General features: G+C 28.9%; 1 protein-coding gene and 1 pseudogene across 1 annotated transcript; both read left to right on the plus strand.

Annotated features, from left to right (window-relative positions):
- The first annotated feature begins 1,313 nt into the window (after positions 1-1,313).
- Positions 1,314-2,408, plus strand: LOC122319518. The gene has a single exon (XM_043206883.1). The coding sequence runs from the start codon at positions 1,314-1,316 to the stop codon at positions 2,406-2,408; it is 1,095 nt and encodes a 364-aa protein (XP_043062818.1).
- A 220-nt stretch (positions 2,409-2,628) lies between these two features.
- On the plus strand, positions 2,629-2,813 carry LOC120320877 (annotated as a pseudogene).
- Positions 2,814-13,714: the final 10,901 nt, after the last annotated feature.

The following is a 13,714-nucleotide window of genomic DNA, read 5'->3' on the forward strand; positions in this document are numbered from 1 at the left end:
ATTTAATTACGAGCTCAACGAGGTATGACATTCCATATTTGGAGATATGTTTTTAATGTTCTGATCAAAATACTGATATTTATAAACGCGAAAACACAGAAAATCGATTTTCGGCAACAATTGCAAGAAATGTGAAAAAAATATAATTTTTTTTTGAAAACACAGTTTGATTGGAAAATTAATTACGAACTCAACGAGGTATGACATTCCATATTTGGAGATATATTTTGAATGTTCTGATCAAAATACTGATATTTATAATCGCAAAAACACAGAAAATCGATTTTCGGCAAAAATCCAAAAGTCATCATCAAAAATTGCAAGAAATGTGAAAAAAATATAATTTTTTTTTGAAAACACAGTTCGATAGGAAATTTAATTACGAGCTCAACGAGGTATGACATTCCATATTTGGAGATATATTTTGAATGTTCTGATCAAAATACTGCTATTTATAATCGCAAAAACACAGAAAATCGATTTTCGTCAAAAATCCAAAAGTCATCATCAAAAATTGCAAGAAATGTGAAAAAAATATCATTTTTTCTTGAAAACACAGTTCGATTGGAAATTTAATTACGAGCTCAACGAGGTATGACATTCCATATTTGGAGATATATTTTGAATGTACTGATCAAAATACTGATATTTATAATCGCAAAAACACAGAAACTCGATTTTCGGCAAAAATCCAAAATCATCATCAAAAATTACAAAAAATGTGAGAAAAATATTTTTTTTTTTTAAAAACACAGTTCGATTGGAAATTTAATTACGAACTCAACGAGGTATGATATTCCATAATTGGAGATATATTTTGAATGTTTTGATCAAAATACTGATATTTATAATCGCAAAAACACAGAAAATCGATTTTCGGCAAAAATTTAAAAGTCATCATCAAAAATTGCAAGAAATGTGAAAAAAATATAAATTAAATATATATTATCAGGCACAAGTCTTTTCGTTTCAAAATGGTTATGTTTACATATGGCAGAATGTCTTTTAAATTGTCCGTTACAAAATGAAGAGAGCTCGTTTTATTTGCTCCGCAAACTACCCCTAAAAGCAGGCTGTCAGTAAGAAACTGAACAACTGCTGCGTTGAGTCATTTTTCGAGTGCGCGTACTTATAATTCCCAACTATTTCTGGTCGTTTGCTAATGGAGACCCTGCTCGTTTTCGTTTTTAGTTATCGCTTCTCGGCCTTATGGCTAAGATCAAAGTGTATACACCCCGCTGAAGAAAGGTGGAGCGGGCATACTACCTTCATCTATATTGGCTGATGTCTTAACTATCGCCCAGGCTCACCGCATGGTGTCCTGCCCTGGGGAGGTCGTCTCCCGGATTGCAAGTGAGGGCCTGAGAGAAGCGGTAAAGCGAAAAATAAACCGGGAGCCATCTGGCGACGAGATGGCCCACTTTCTCTCAGGCTCCACTCTATCCGGGGAGACAGCCAGCTTTGGCGACGCCGGATTCTGGTCGAGGGTGAGGATGGCCACCAAAAGGCAAGCTGTGCATCTGGGGGTGCGTTGGGCCTGGAGAGGAGGTGAGCTACTGGTCGAGAGTAGAGGACAAAGAAACCGACCAGTGGCCACCGACTCGAACTCCAGGTCCCAACTCATCCAACGTCTCAGGTGCGCAGCTCAGGATGAGTTCCTGACCATCCTCATAAATAAACCCGACCAGGGGAAGGTGGCGAAGCTCTCCACGCTAACCCCAGTCAGCAACGCGTTCATACGCGACGGTAGCTTTACCAGGTTTGCTGACTGGCGGTTTATCCACAGAGCCCGACTGGGAGTCCTCCCACTCAACGGAGCGATCCGATGGGGCAGCGGCGACAAGCGCTGCCGGGTCTGTGGATATCAGCTGGAGAGCGTTCCACACGTGTTGTGCCACTGCATGCACCACTCAAACGCAATGCAGCAGAGGCACAACGCGGTGATGGATCGCCTCGCCAAGGCTGGCTCACGGCTGGGGACCCCCAGGGTGAACTGCCGCGTGGAAGGGGTCGCCGAGGACATGGCGGCCCTCAGGCCGGACCTGGTATGGCGCGACGAACGGAGCAGAAAAATCGTCATAGTTGACGTGACTGTTCCGTTCGAGAACGGGGCTGAAGCGTTTGATAACGCGAGGGGCGAGAAAGAAGAAAAATACCGCCCCCTAGCTGAAGCCCTGCGCGCCATGGGATACCAGGTAAAACTGGAGGCATTCATTGTCGGAGCCTTGGGCTCGTGGGACCCTAAGAACGAAAGGGTCCTCAAGACTTTGGGTGTCTCTAGGTTTTATGCTGGCCTGATGCGCAGACTGATGGTGGCCGACACCATCAGGTGGTCCCGGGACATCTATGTGGAGCATGTATCCGGGATCAGGCAGTTCACCCTGCCAAGTGGAGCTCCTTCCAACTAAAAAATTTAAATGCCTTAAAAAGGAATAAATAAATTAAAATTTAAAAAAAAAAATGAGGAACAAATAAACACAAATTTGATAGATTTTTATAATTTAAAAAAAAAAACAAAAACAAAAATTGAAACAAAATTATTGTTGAACAAAAACAAAAAAAAAAAAATAATAATAATAATAAAAACACAATAACACTCACTTGGCCTGCCCCAGAGGCAGGTAAACATTTACTGGCCATATGGCTTTTTTTTATATCTGTTCTTATCAGCTTAACATCTGATAGTTCCTCCATTGGAGGACAACAAATGTTAAACTGATTTTTGGAATCAGACGGAGTGCTAGGAGCTTGCTCCACCTCTGTCGCGGGTTGGCCCGGTATTGCAGTACCGCCGGGATTTCGGCCCAACTGAATAATAAATATAAAAGAAAATTTAAATAGAAAAAACTGATTTAGTTCCAAAATCAGTTGGTTAACAGAAACTAAAATTAGGTCGAACTGTGTTTTCAAAAAAAATTATATTTTTATCACATTTCTTGCAATTTTTGATGATGACTTTTGGATTTTTGCCGAAAATCGATTTTCTGTGTTTTTGCGATTATAAATATCAGTATTTTGATCAAAACATTCAAAATATATCTCCAATTATGGAATGTCATACCTCGTTGAGTTCGTAATTAAATTTCCAATCGAACTGTGTTTTTAAAAAAAAAAAATATTTTTCTCACATTTTTTGTAATTTTTGATGATGATTTTGGATTTTTGCCGAAAATCGAGTTTCTGTGTTTTTGCGATTATAAATATCAGTATTTTGATCAGAACATTCAAAATATATCTCCAAATATGGAATGTCATACCTCGTTGAGTTCGTAATTAAATTTCCAATCGAATTGTGTTTTCAAAAAAAAATTATATTTTTTTCACATTATTTGCAATTTTTGATGATGATTTTGGATTTTTGCGAAAATCCATATTCTGTGTTTTTGCGATTAAAAATATCAGTATTTTGATCAGAACATTCAAAATATATCTCCAAATATGGAATGTCATACCTCGTTGAGTTCGTAATTAAATTGTGTTTTCAAAAAAAAATTTTACATTTTTTGCAATTTTTGATGATGATTTTGGATTTTTGCCGAAAATCGATTTTCTGTGTTTTTGCGATTATAAATATCAGTATTTTGATCAGAACATTCAAAATATATCTCCAAATATGGAATGTCATACCTCGTTGAGTTCGTAATTAAATTTCCAATCGAATTGTGTTTTCAAAAAAAATTATATTTTTTTCACATTTTTTGCAATTTTTGATGATGATTTTGGATTTTTGCCGAAAATCGATTTTCTGTGTTTTTGCGATTATAAATATCAGTATTTTGATCAGAACATTCAAAATATATCTCCAAATATGGAATGTCATACCTCGTTGAGTTCGTAATTAATATTCCAATCGAATTGTGTTTTCAAAAAAAAATTATATTTTTTTCACATTTTTTGCAATTTTTGATGATGATTTTGGATTTTTGCCGAAAATCGATTTTCTGTGTTTTTGCGATTATAAATATCAGTATTTTGATCAGAACATTCAAAATATATCTCCAAATATGGAATTTCATACCTCGTTAAGTTCGTAATTAATATTCCAATCGAACTGTGATTTAAAAAAAAATATGTTTTTTTCACATTTTATTTGCAATTTTTGATGATGATTTTGGATTTTTGCCAAAAATCGATTTTCTGTGTTTTTGCGATTATAAATATCAGTATTTTGATCAGAACATTCAAAATATATCTCCAAATATGGAATGTCATACCTCGTTGAGTTCGTAATTAATATTCCAATCGAATTGTGTTTTCAAAAAAAAATTATATTTTTTTCACATTATTTGCAATTTTTGATGATGATTTTGGATTTTTGCCGAAAATCGATTTTCTGTGTTTTTGCGATTATAAATATCAGTATTTTGATCAGAACATTCAAAATATATCTCCAAATATGGAATGTCATACCTCGTTGAGTTCGTAATTAAATTTCCAATCGAATTGTGTTTTCAAAAAAAAATTATATTTTTTTCACATTATTTGCAATTTTTGATGATGATTTTGGATTTTTGCCGAAAATCGATTTTCTGTGTTTTTGCGATTATAAATATCAGTATTTTGATCAGAACATTCAAAATATATCTCCAAATATGGAATGTCATACCTCGTTGAGTTCGTAATTAAATTTCCAATCGAATTGTGTTTTCAAAAAAAATTATATTTTTTTCACATTTTTTGCAATTTTTGATGATGATTTTGGATTTTTGCCGAAAATCGATTTTCTGTGTTTTTGCGATTATAAATATCAGTATTTTGATCAGAACATTCAAAATATATCTCCAAATATGGAATGTCATACCTCGTTGAGTTCGTAATTAAATTTCCAATCGAATTGTGTTTTCAAAAAAAAATTATATTTTTTTCACATTTTTGCAATTTTTGATGATGATTTTGGATTTTTGCCGAAAATCGATTTTCTGTGTTTTTGCGATTATAAATATCAGTATTTTGATCAGAACATTCAAAATATATCTCCAAATATGGAATGTCATACCTCGTTGAGTTCGTAATTAAATTTCCAATCGAATTGTGTTTTCAAAAAAAAATTATATTTTTTTCACATTTTTGCAATTTTTGATGATGATTTTGGATTTTTGCCGAAAATCGATTTTCTGTGTTTTTGCGATTATAAATATCAGTATTTTGATCAGAACATTCAAAATATATCTCCAAATATGGAATGTCATACCTCGTTGAGTTCGTAATTAATATTCCAATCGAATTGTGTTTTCAAAAAAAAATTATATTTTTTTCACATTTTTGCAATTTTTGATGATGATTTTGGATTTTTGCCGAAAATCGATTTTCTGTGTTTTTGCGATTATAAATATCAGTATTTTGATCAGAACATTCAAAATATATCTCCAAATATGGAATGTCATACCTCGTTGGGTTCGTTATAAAATATCCAATCGAATTGTGTTTTTAAAAAAAATTCTATTTTTTTCGCATTGCTTGCAATTTTTGATGATGATTTTGGATTTTTGCCGAAAATCGATTTTCTGTGTTTTTCCGATTATAAATATCAGTATTTTGATCAGAACATTCAAAATATATCTCCAAATATGGAATGTCATACCTCGTTGAGTTCGTAATTAATATTCCAATCGAATTGTGTTTTCAAAAAAAAATTATATTTTTTTCACATTATTTGCAATTATTGATGATGATTTTGGATTTTTGCCGAAAATCGATTTTCTGTGTTTTGCGATTATAAATATCAGTATTTTGATCAGAACATTCAAAATATATCTCCAAATATGGAATGTCATACCTCGTTGAGTTCGTAATTAATATTCCAATCGAATTGTGTTTTCAAAAAAAAATTATATTTTTTTCACATTTTTGCAATTTTTGATGATGATTTTGGATTTTTGCCGAAAATCGATTTTCTGTGTTTTGCGATTATAAATATCAGTATTTTGATCAGAACATTCAAAATATATCTCCAAATATGGAATGTCATACCTCGTTGAGTTCGTAATTAATATTCCAATCGAATTGTGTTTTCAAAAAAAAATTATATTTTTTTCACATTATTTGCAATTTTTGATGATGATTTTGGATTTTTGCCGAAAATCGATTTTCTGTGTTTTTGCGATTATAAATATCAGTATTTTGATCAGAACATTCAAAATATATCTCCAAATATGGAATGTCATACCTCGTTGAGTTCGTAATTAAATTTCCAATCGAATTGTGTTTTCAAAAAAAAATTATATTTTTTTCACATTTTTGCAATTTTTGATGATGATTTTGGATTTTTGCCGAAAATCGATTTTCTGTGTTTTTGCGATTATAAATATCAGTATTTTGATCAGAACATTCAAAATATATCTCCAAATATGGAATGTCATACCTCGTTGAGTTCGTAATTAATATTCCAATCGAATTGTGTTTTCAAAAAAAAATTATATTTTTTTCACATTTTTGCAATTTTTGATGATGATTTTGGATTTTTGCCGAAAATCGATTTTCTGTGTTTTTGCGATTATAAATATCAGTATTTTGATCAGAACATTCAAAATATATCTCCAAATATGGAATGTCATACCTCGTTGAGTTCGTAATTAAATTTCCAATCGAATTGTGTTTTCAAAAAAAAATTATATTTTTTTCACATTTTTGCAATTTTTGATGATGATTTTGGATTTTTGCCGAAAATCGATTTTCTGTGTTTTTGCGATTATAAATATCAGTATTTTGATCAGAACATTCAAAATATATCTCCAAATATGGAATGTCATACCTCGTTGAGTTCGTAATTAAATTTCCAATCGAATTGTGTTTTCAAAAAAAAATTATATTTTTTTCACATTTTTGCAATTTTTGATGATGATTTTGGATTTTTGCCGAAAATCGATTTTCTGTGTTTTTGCGATTATAAATATCAGTATTTTGATCAGAACATTCAAAATATATCTCCAAATATGGAATGTCATACCTCGTTGAGTTCGTAATTAAATTTCCAATCGAATTGTGTTTTCAAAAAAAAATTATATTTTTTTCACATTTTTGCAATTTTTGATGATGATTTTGGATTTTTGCCGAAAATCGATTTTCTGTGTTTTTGCGATTATAAATATCAGTATTTAGGTCAGAACATTCAAAATATATCTCCAAATATGGAATGTCATACCTCGTTGAGTTCGTAATTAATATTCCAATCGAATTGTGTTTTCAAAAAAAAATTATATTTTTTTCACATGTTTGCAATTTTTGATGATGATTTTGGATTTTTGCGAAAATCGATTTTCTGTGTTTTTGCGATTATAAATATCAGTATTTTGATCAGAACATTCAAAATATATCTCCAAATATGGAATGTCATACCTCTTTGAGTTCGTAATTAATATTCCAATCGAATTGTGTTTTCAAAAAAAAATTATATTTTTTTCACATTTTTTGCAATTTTTGATGATGATTTTGGATTTTTGCCAAAAATCGATTTTCTGTGTTATTGCGATTATAAATATCAGTATTTTGATCAGAACATTCAAAATATATCTCCAAATATGGAATGTCATACCTCGTTGAGTTCGTAATTAATATTCCAATCGAATTGTGTTTTCAAAATAAAAATTATATTTTTTTCACATTTTTGCAATTTTTGATGATGATTTTGGATTTTTGCCGAAAATCGATTTTCTGTGTTTTTGCGATTATAAATATCAGTATTTTGATCAGAACATTCAAAATATATCTCCAAATATGGAATGTCATACCTCGTTGAGTTCGTAATTAAATTTCCAATCGAATTGTGTTTTCAAAAAAAAATTATATTTTTTTCATATTTTTTGCAATTTTTGATGATGATTTTGGATTTTTGCCGAAAATCGATTTTCTGTGTTTTTGCGATTATAAATATCAGTATTTTGATCAGAACATTCAAAATATATCTCCAAATATGGAATGTCATACCTCGTTGAGTTCGTTATAAAATTTCCAATCGAATTGTGTTTTCAAAAAAAATTATATTTTTTTCACATTGCTTGCAATTTTTGATGATGATTTTGGATTTTTGCCGAAAATCGATTTTCTGTGTTTTTGCGATTATAAATATCAGTATTTTGATCAGAACATTCAAAATATATCTCCAAATATGGAATGTCATACCTCGTTGAGTTCGTAATTAATATTCCAATCGAATTGTGTTTTCAAAAAAAAATTATATTTTTTTCACATTTATTGCAATTTTTGATGATGATTTGGATTTTTGCCAAAAATCGATTTTCTGTGTTTTTGCGATTATAAATATCAGTATTTTGATCAGAACATTCAAAATATATCTCCAAATATGGAATGTCATACCTCGTTGAGTTCGTAATTAAATTGTGTTTTCAAAAAAAATTATATTTTTTTCACATTTTTTGCAATTTTTGATGATGATTTTGGATTTTTGCCGAAAATCGATTTTCTGTGTTTTTGCGATTATAAATATCAGTATTTTGATCAGAACATTCAAAATATATCTCCAAATATGGAATGTCATACCTCGTTGAGTTCGTAATTAAATTTCCAATCGAATTGTGTTTTCAAAAAAAATTATATTTTTTTCACATTTTTTGCAATTTTTGATGATGATTTTGGATTTTTGCCGAAAATCGATTTTCTGTGTTTTTGCGATTATAAATATCAGTATTTTGATCAGAACATTCAAAATATATCTCCAAATATGGAATGTCATACCTCGTTGAGTTCGTAATTAAATTTCCAATCGAATTGTGTTTTCAAAAAAAAATTATATTTTTTTCACATTTTTTGCAATTTTTGATGATGATTTTGGATTTTTGCCGAAAATCGATTTTCTGTGCTTTTGCGATTATAAATATCAGTATTTTGATCAGAACATTCAAAATATATCTCCAAATATGGAATGTCATACCTCGTTGAGTTCGTAATTAATATTCCAATCGAATTGTGTTTTCAAAAAAAAATTATTTTTTTCACATTTTTGCAATTTTTGATGATGATTTTGGATTTTTGCCGAAAATCGATTTTCTGTGTTTTGCGATTATAAATATCAGTATTTTGATCAGAACATTCAAAATATATCTCCAAATATGGAATGTCATACCTCGTTGAGTTCGTAATTAATATTCCAATCGAATTGTGTTTTCAAAAAAAAATTATATTTTTTTCACATTTTTGCAATTTTTGATGATGATTTTGGATTTTTGCCGAAAATCGATTTTCTGTGTTTTTGCGATTATAAATATCAGTATTTTGATCAGAACATTCAAAATATATCTCCAAATATGGAATGTCATACCTCGTTGAGTTCGTAATTAATATTCCAATCGAATTGTGTTTTCAAAAAAAAATTATATTTTTTTCACATTATTTGCAATTTTTGATGATGATTTTGGATTTTTGCCGAAAATCGATTTTCTGTGTTTTGCGATTATAAATATCAGTATTTTGATCAGAACATTCAAAATATATCTCCAAATATGGAATGTCATACCTCGTTGAGTTCGTAATTAAATTTCCAATCGAATTGTGTTTTCAAAAAAAAATTATATTTTTTTCACATTTTTGCAATTTTTGATGATGATTTTGGATTTTTGCCGAAAATCGATTTTCTGTGTTTTTGCGATTATAAATATCAGTATTTTGATCAGAACATTCAAAATATATCTCCAAATATGGAATGTCATACCTCGTTGAGTTCGTAATTAATATTCCAATCGAATTGTGTTTTCAAAAAAAAATTATATTTTTTTCACATTTTTGCAATTTTTGATGATGATTTTGGATTTTTGCCGAAAATCGATTTTCTGTGTTTTTGCGATTATAAATATCAGTATTTTGATCAGAACATTCAAAATATATCTCCAAATATGGAATGTCATACCTCGTTGAGTTCGTAATTAAATTTCCAATCGAATTGTGTTTTCAAAAAAAAATTATATTTTTTTCACATTTATTGCAATTTTTGATGATGATTTTGGATTTTTGCCGAAAATCGATTTTCTGTGTTTTTGCGATTATAAATATCAGTATTTTGATCAGAACATTCAAAATATATCTCCAAATATGGAATGTCATACCTCGTTGAGTTCGTAATTAAATTTCCAATCGAATTGTGTTTTCAAAAAAAAATTATATTTTTTTCACATTATTTGCAATTTTTGATGATGATTTTGGATTTTTGCCGAAAATCGATTTTCTGTGTTTTTGCGATTATAAATATCAGTATTTTGATCAGAACATTCAAAATATATCTCCAAATATGGAATGTCATACCTCGTTAAGTTCGTAATTAATATTCCAATCGAATTGTGTTTTCAAAAAAAAATTATTTGTTTTTCACATTTTTTGCAATTTTTGATGATGATTTGGATTTTTGCCGAAAATCGATTTTCTGTGTTTTTGCGATTATAAATATCAGTATTTTGATCAGAACATTCAAAATATATCTCCAAATATGGAATGTCATACCTCGTTGAGTTCGTAATTAAATTTCCAATCGAATTGTGTTTTCAAAAAAAAATTATATTTTTTTCACATTTTTGCAATTTTTGATGATGATTTTGGATTTTTGCCGAAAATCGATTTTCTGTGTTTTTGCGATTATAAATATCAGTATTTTGATCAGAACATTCAAAATATATCTCCAAATATGGAATGTCATACCTCGTTGAGTTCGTAATTAATATTCCAATCGAATTGTGTTTTCAAAAAAAAATTATATTTTTTTCACATTTTTGCAATTTTTGATGATGATTTTGGATTTTTGCCGAAAATCGATTTTCTGTGTTTTTGCGATTATAAATATCAGTATTTTGATCAGAACATTCAAAATATATCTCCAAATATGGAATGTCATACCTCGTTGAGTTCGTAATTAATATTCCAATCGAATTGTGTTTTCAAAAAAAAATTATATTTTTTTCACATTTTTGCAATTTTTGATGATGATTTTGGATTTTTGCCGAAAATCGATTTTCTGTGTTTTTGCGATTATAAATATCAGTATTTTGATCAGAACATTCAAAATATATCTCCAAATATGGAATGTCATACCTCGTTGAGTTCGTAATTAAATTTCCAATCGAATTGTGTTTTCAAAAAAAAATTATATTTTTTTCACATTATTTGCAATTTTTGATGATGATTTTGGATTTTTGCCGAAAATCGATTTTCTGTGTTTTTGCGATTATAAATATCAGTATTTTGATCAGAACATTCAAAATATATCTCCAAATATGGAATGTCATACTTCGTTGAGTTCGTAATTAAATTTCCAATCGAATTGTGTTTTCAAAAAAAAATTATATTTTTTTCACATTATTTGCAATTATTGATGATGATTTTGGATTTTTGCCGAAAATCGATTTTCTGTGTTTTTGCGATTATAAATATCAGTATTTTGATCAGAACATTCAAAATATATCTCCAAATATGGAATGTCATACCTCGTTGAGTTCGTAATTAAATTTCCAATCGAATTGTGTTTTCAAAAAAAAATTATATTTTTTTCACATTTTTTGCAATTTTTGATGATGATTTTGGATTTTTGCCGAAAATCGATTTTCTGTGTTTTTGCGATTATAAATATCAGTATTTTGATCAGAACATTCAAAATATATCTCCAAATATGGAATGTCATACCTCGTTGAGTTCGTAATTAAATTTCCAATCGAATTGTGTTTTCAAAAAAAATTATATTTTTTTCACATTTTTTGCAATTTTTGATGATGTTTTTGGATTTTTGCCGAAAATCGATTTTCTGTGTTTTTGCGATTATAAATATCAGTATTTTGATCAGAACATTCAAAATATATCTCCAAATATGGAATGTCATACCTCGTTGAGTTCGTAATTAAATTTCCAATCGAATTGTGTTTTCAAAAAAAAATTATATTTTTTTCACATTTTTTGCAATTTTTGATGATGATTTTGGATTTTTGCCGAAAATCGATTTTCTGTGTTTTTGCGATTATAAATATCAGTATTTTGATCAGAACATTCAAAATATATCTCCAAATATGGAATGTCATACCTCGTTGAGTTCGTAATTAATATTCCAATCGAATTGTGTTTTCAAAAAAAAATTATATTTTTTTCACATTATTTGCAATTTTTGATGATGATTTTGGATTTTTGCCGAAAATCGATTTTCTGTGTTTTTGCGATTATAAATATCAGTATTTTGATCAGAACATTCAAAATATATCTCCAAATATGGAATGTCATACCTCGTTGAGTTCGTAATTAAATTTCCAATCGAATTGTGTTTTCAAAAAAAAATTATATTTTTTTCATATTATTTCAATTTTTGATGATGATTTTGGATTTTTGCCGAAAATCGATTCTCTGTGTTATTGCGATTATAAATATCAGTATTTTGATCAGAACATTCAAAATATATATCCAAATATGGAATTTCATACCTCGTTAAGTTCGTAACTAATATTCCAATCGAACTGTGATTTCAAAAAAAAATTATATTTTTTTCACATTTTTGCAATTTTTGATGATGATTTTGGATTTTTGCCGAAAATCGATTTTCTGTGTTTTTGCGATTATAAATATCAGTATTTTGATCAGAACATTCAAAATATATATCCAAATATGGAATTTCATACCTCGTTGAGATTGTAATTAAATTGTGTTTTCAAAAAAAAAGTATATTTTTTTCACATTTTTTGATGATGATTTTGGATTTTTGCCAAAAATCGATTTTCTGTGTTTTTGCGATTATAAATATCAGTATTTTGATCAGAACATTCAAAATATATCTCCAAATATGGAATGTCATACCTCGTTGAGTTCGTAATTAATATTCCAATCGAATTGTGTTTTCAAAAAAAATTATATTTTTTTCACATTTTTTGCAATTTTTGATGATGATTTTGGATTTTTGCCGAAAATCGATTTTCTGTGTTTTTGCGATTATAAATATCAGTATTTTGATCAGAACATTCAAAATATATCTCCAAATATGGAATGTCATACCTCGTTGAGTTCGTAATTAAATTTCCAATCGAATTGTGTTTTCAAAAAAAAATTATATTTTTTTCATATTTTTTGCAATTTTTGATGATGATTTTGGATTTTTGCCGAAAATCGATTTTCTGTGTTTTTGCGATTATAAATATCAGTATTTTGATCAGAACATTCAAAATATATCTCCAAATATGGAATGTCATACCTCGTTGAGTTCGTAATTAAATTTCCAATCGAATTGTGTTTTCAAAAAAAAATTATATTTTTTTCACATTTTTGCAATTTTTGATGATGATTTTGGATTTTTGCCAAAAATCGATTTTCTGTGTTTTTGCGATTATAAATATCAGTATTTTGATCAGAACATTCAAAATATATCTCCAAATATGGAATGTCATACCTCTTTGAGTTCGTAATTAATATTCCAATCGAATTGTGTTTTCAAAAAAAAATTATATTTTTTTCACATTTTTGCAATTTTTGATGATGATTTTGGATTTTTGCCGAAAATCGATTTTCTGTGTTTTGCGATTATAAATATCAGTATTTTGATCAGAACATTCAAAATATATCTCCAAATATGGAATGTCATACCTCGTTGAGTTCGTAATTAAATTTCCAATCGAATTGTGTTTTCAAAAAAAATTCTATTTTTTTTTACATTGTTTGCAATTTTTGATGATGATTTTGGATTTTTGCCGAAAATCGATTTTCTGTGTTTTTGCGATTATAAATATCAGTATTTTGATTAGAACAT

This window comes from Drosophila yakuba, chromosome 2L (genome assembly GCF_016746365.2).
Source record: "Drosophila yakuba strain Tai18E2 chromosome 2L, Prin_Dyak_Tai18E2_2.1, whole genome shotgun sequence".
Classification (NCBI taxonomy): domain Eukaryota; kingdom Metazoa; phylum Arthropoda; class Insecta; order Diptera; family Drosophilidae; genus Drosophila; species Drosophila yakuba.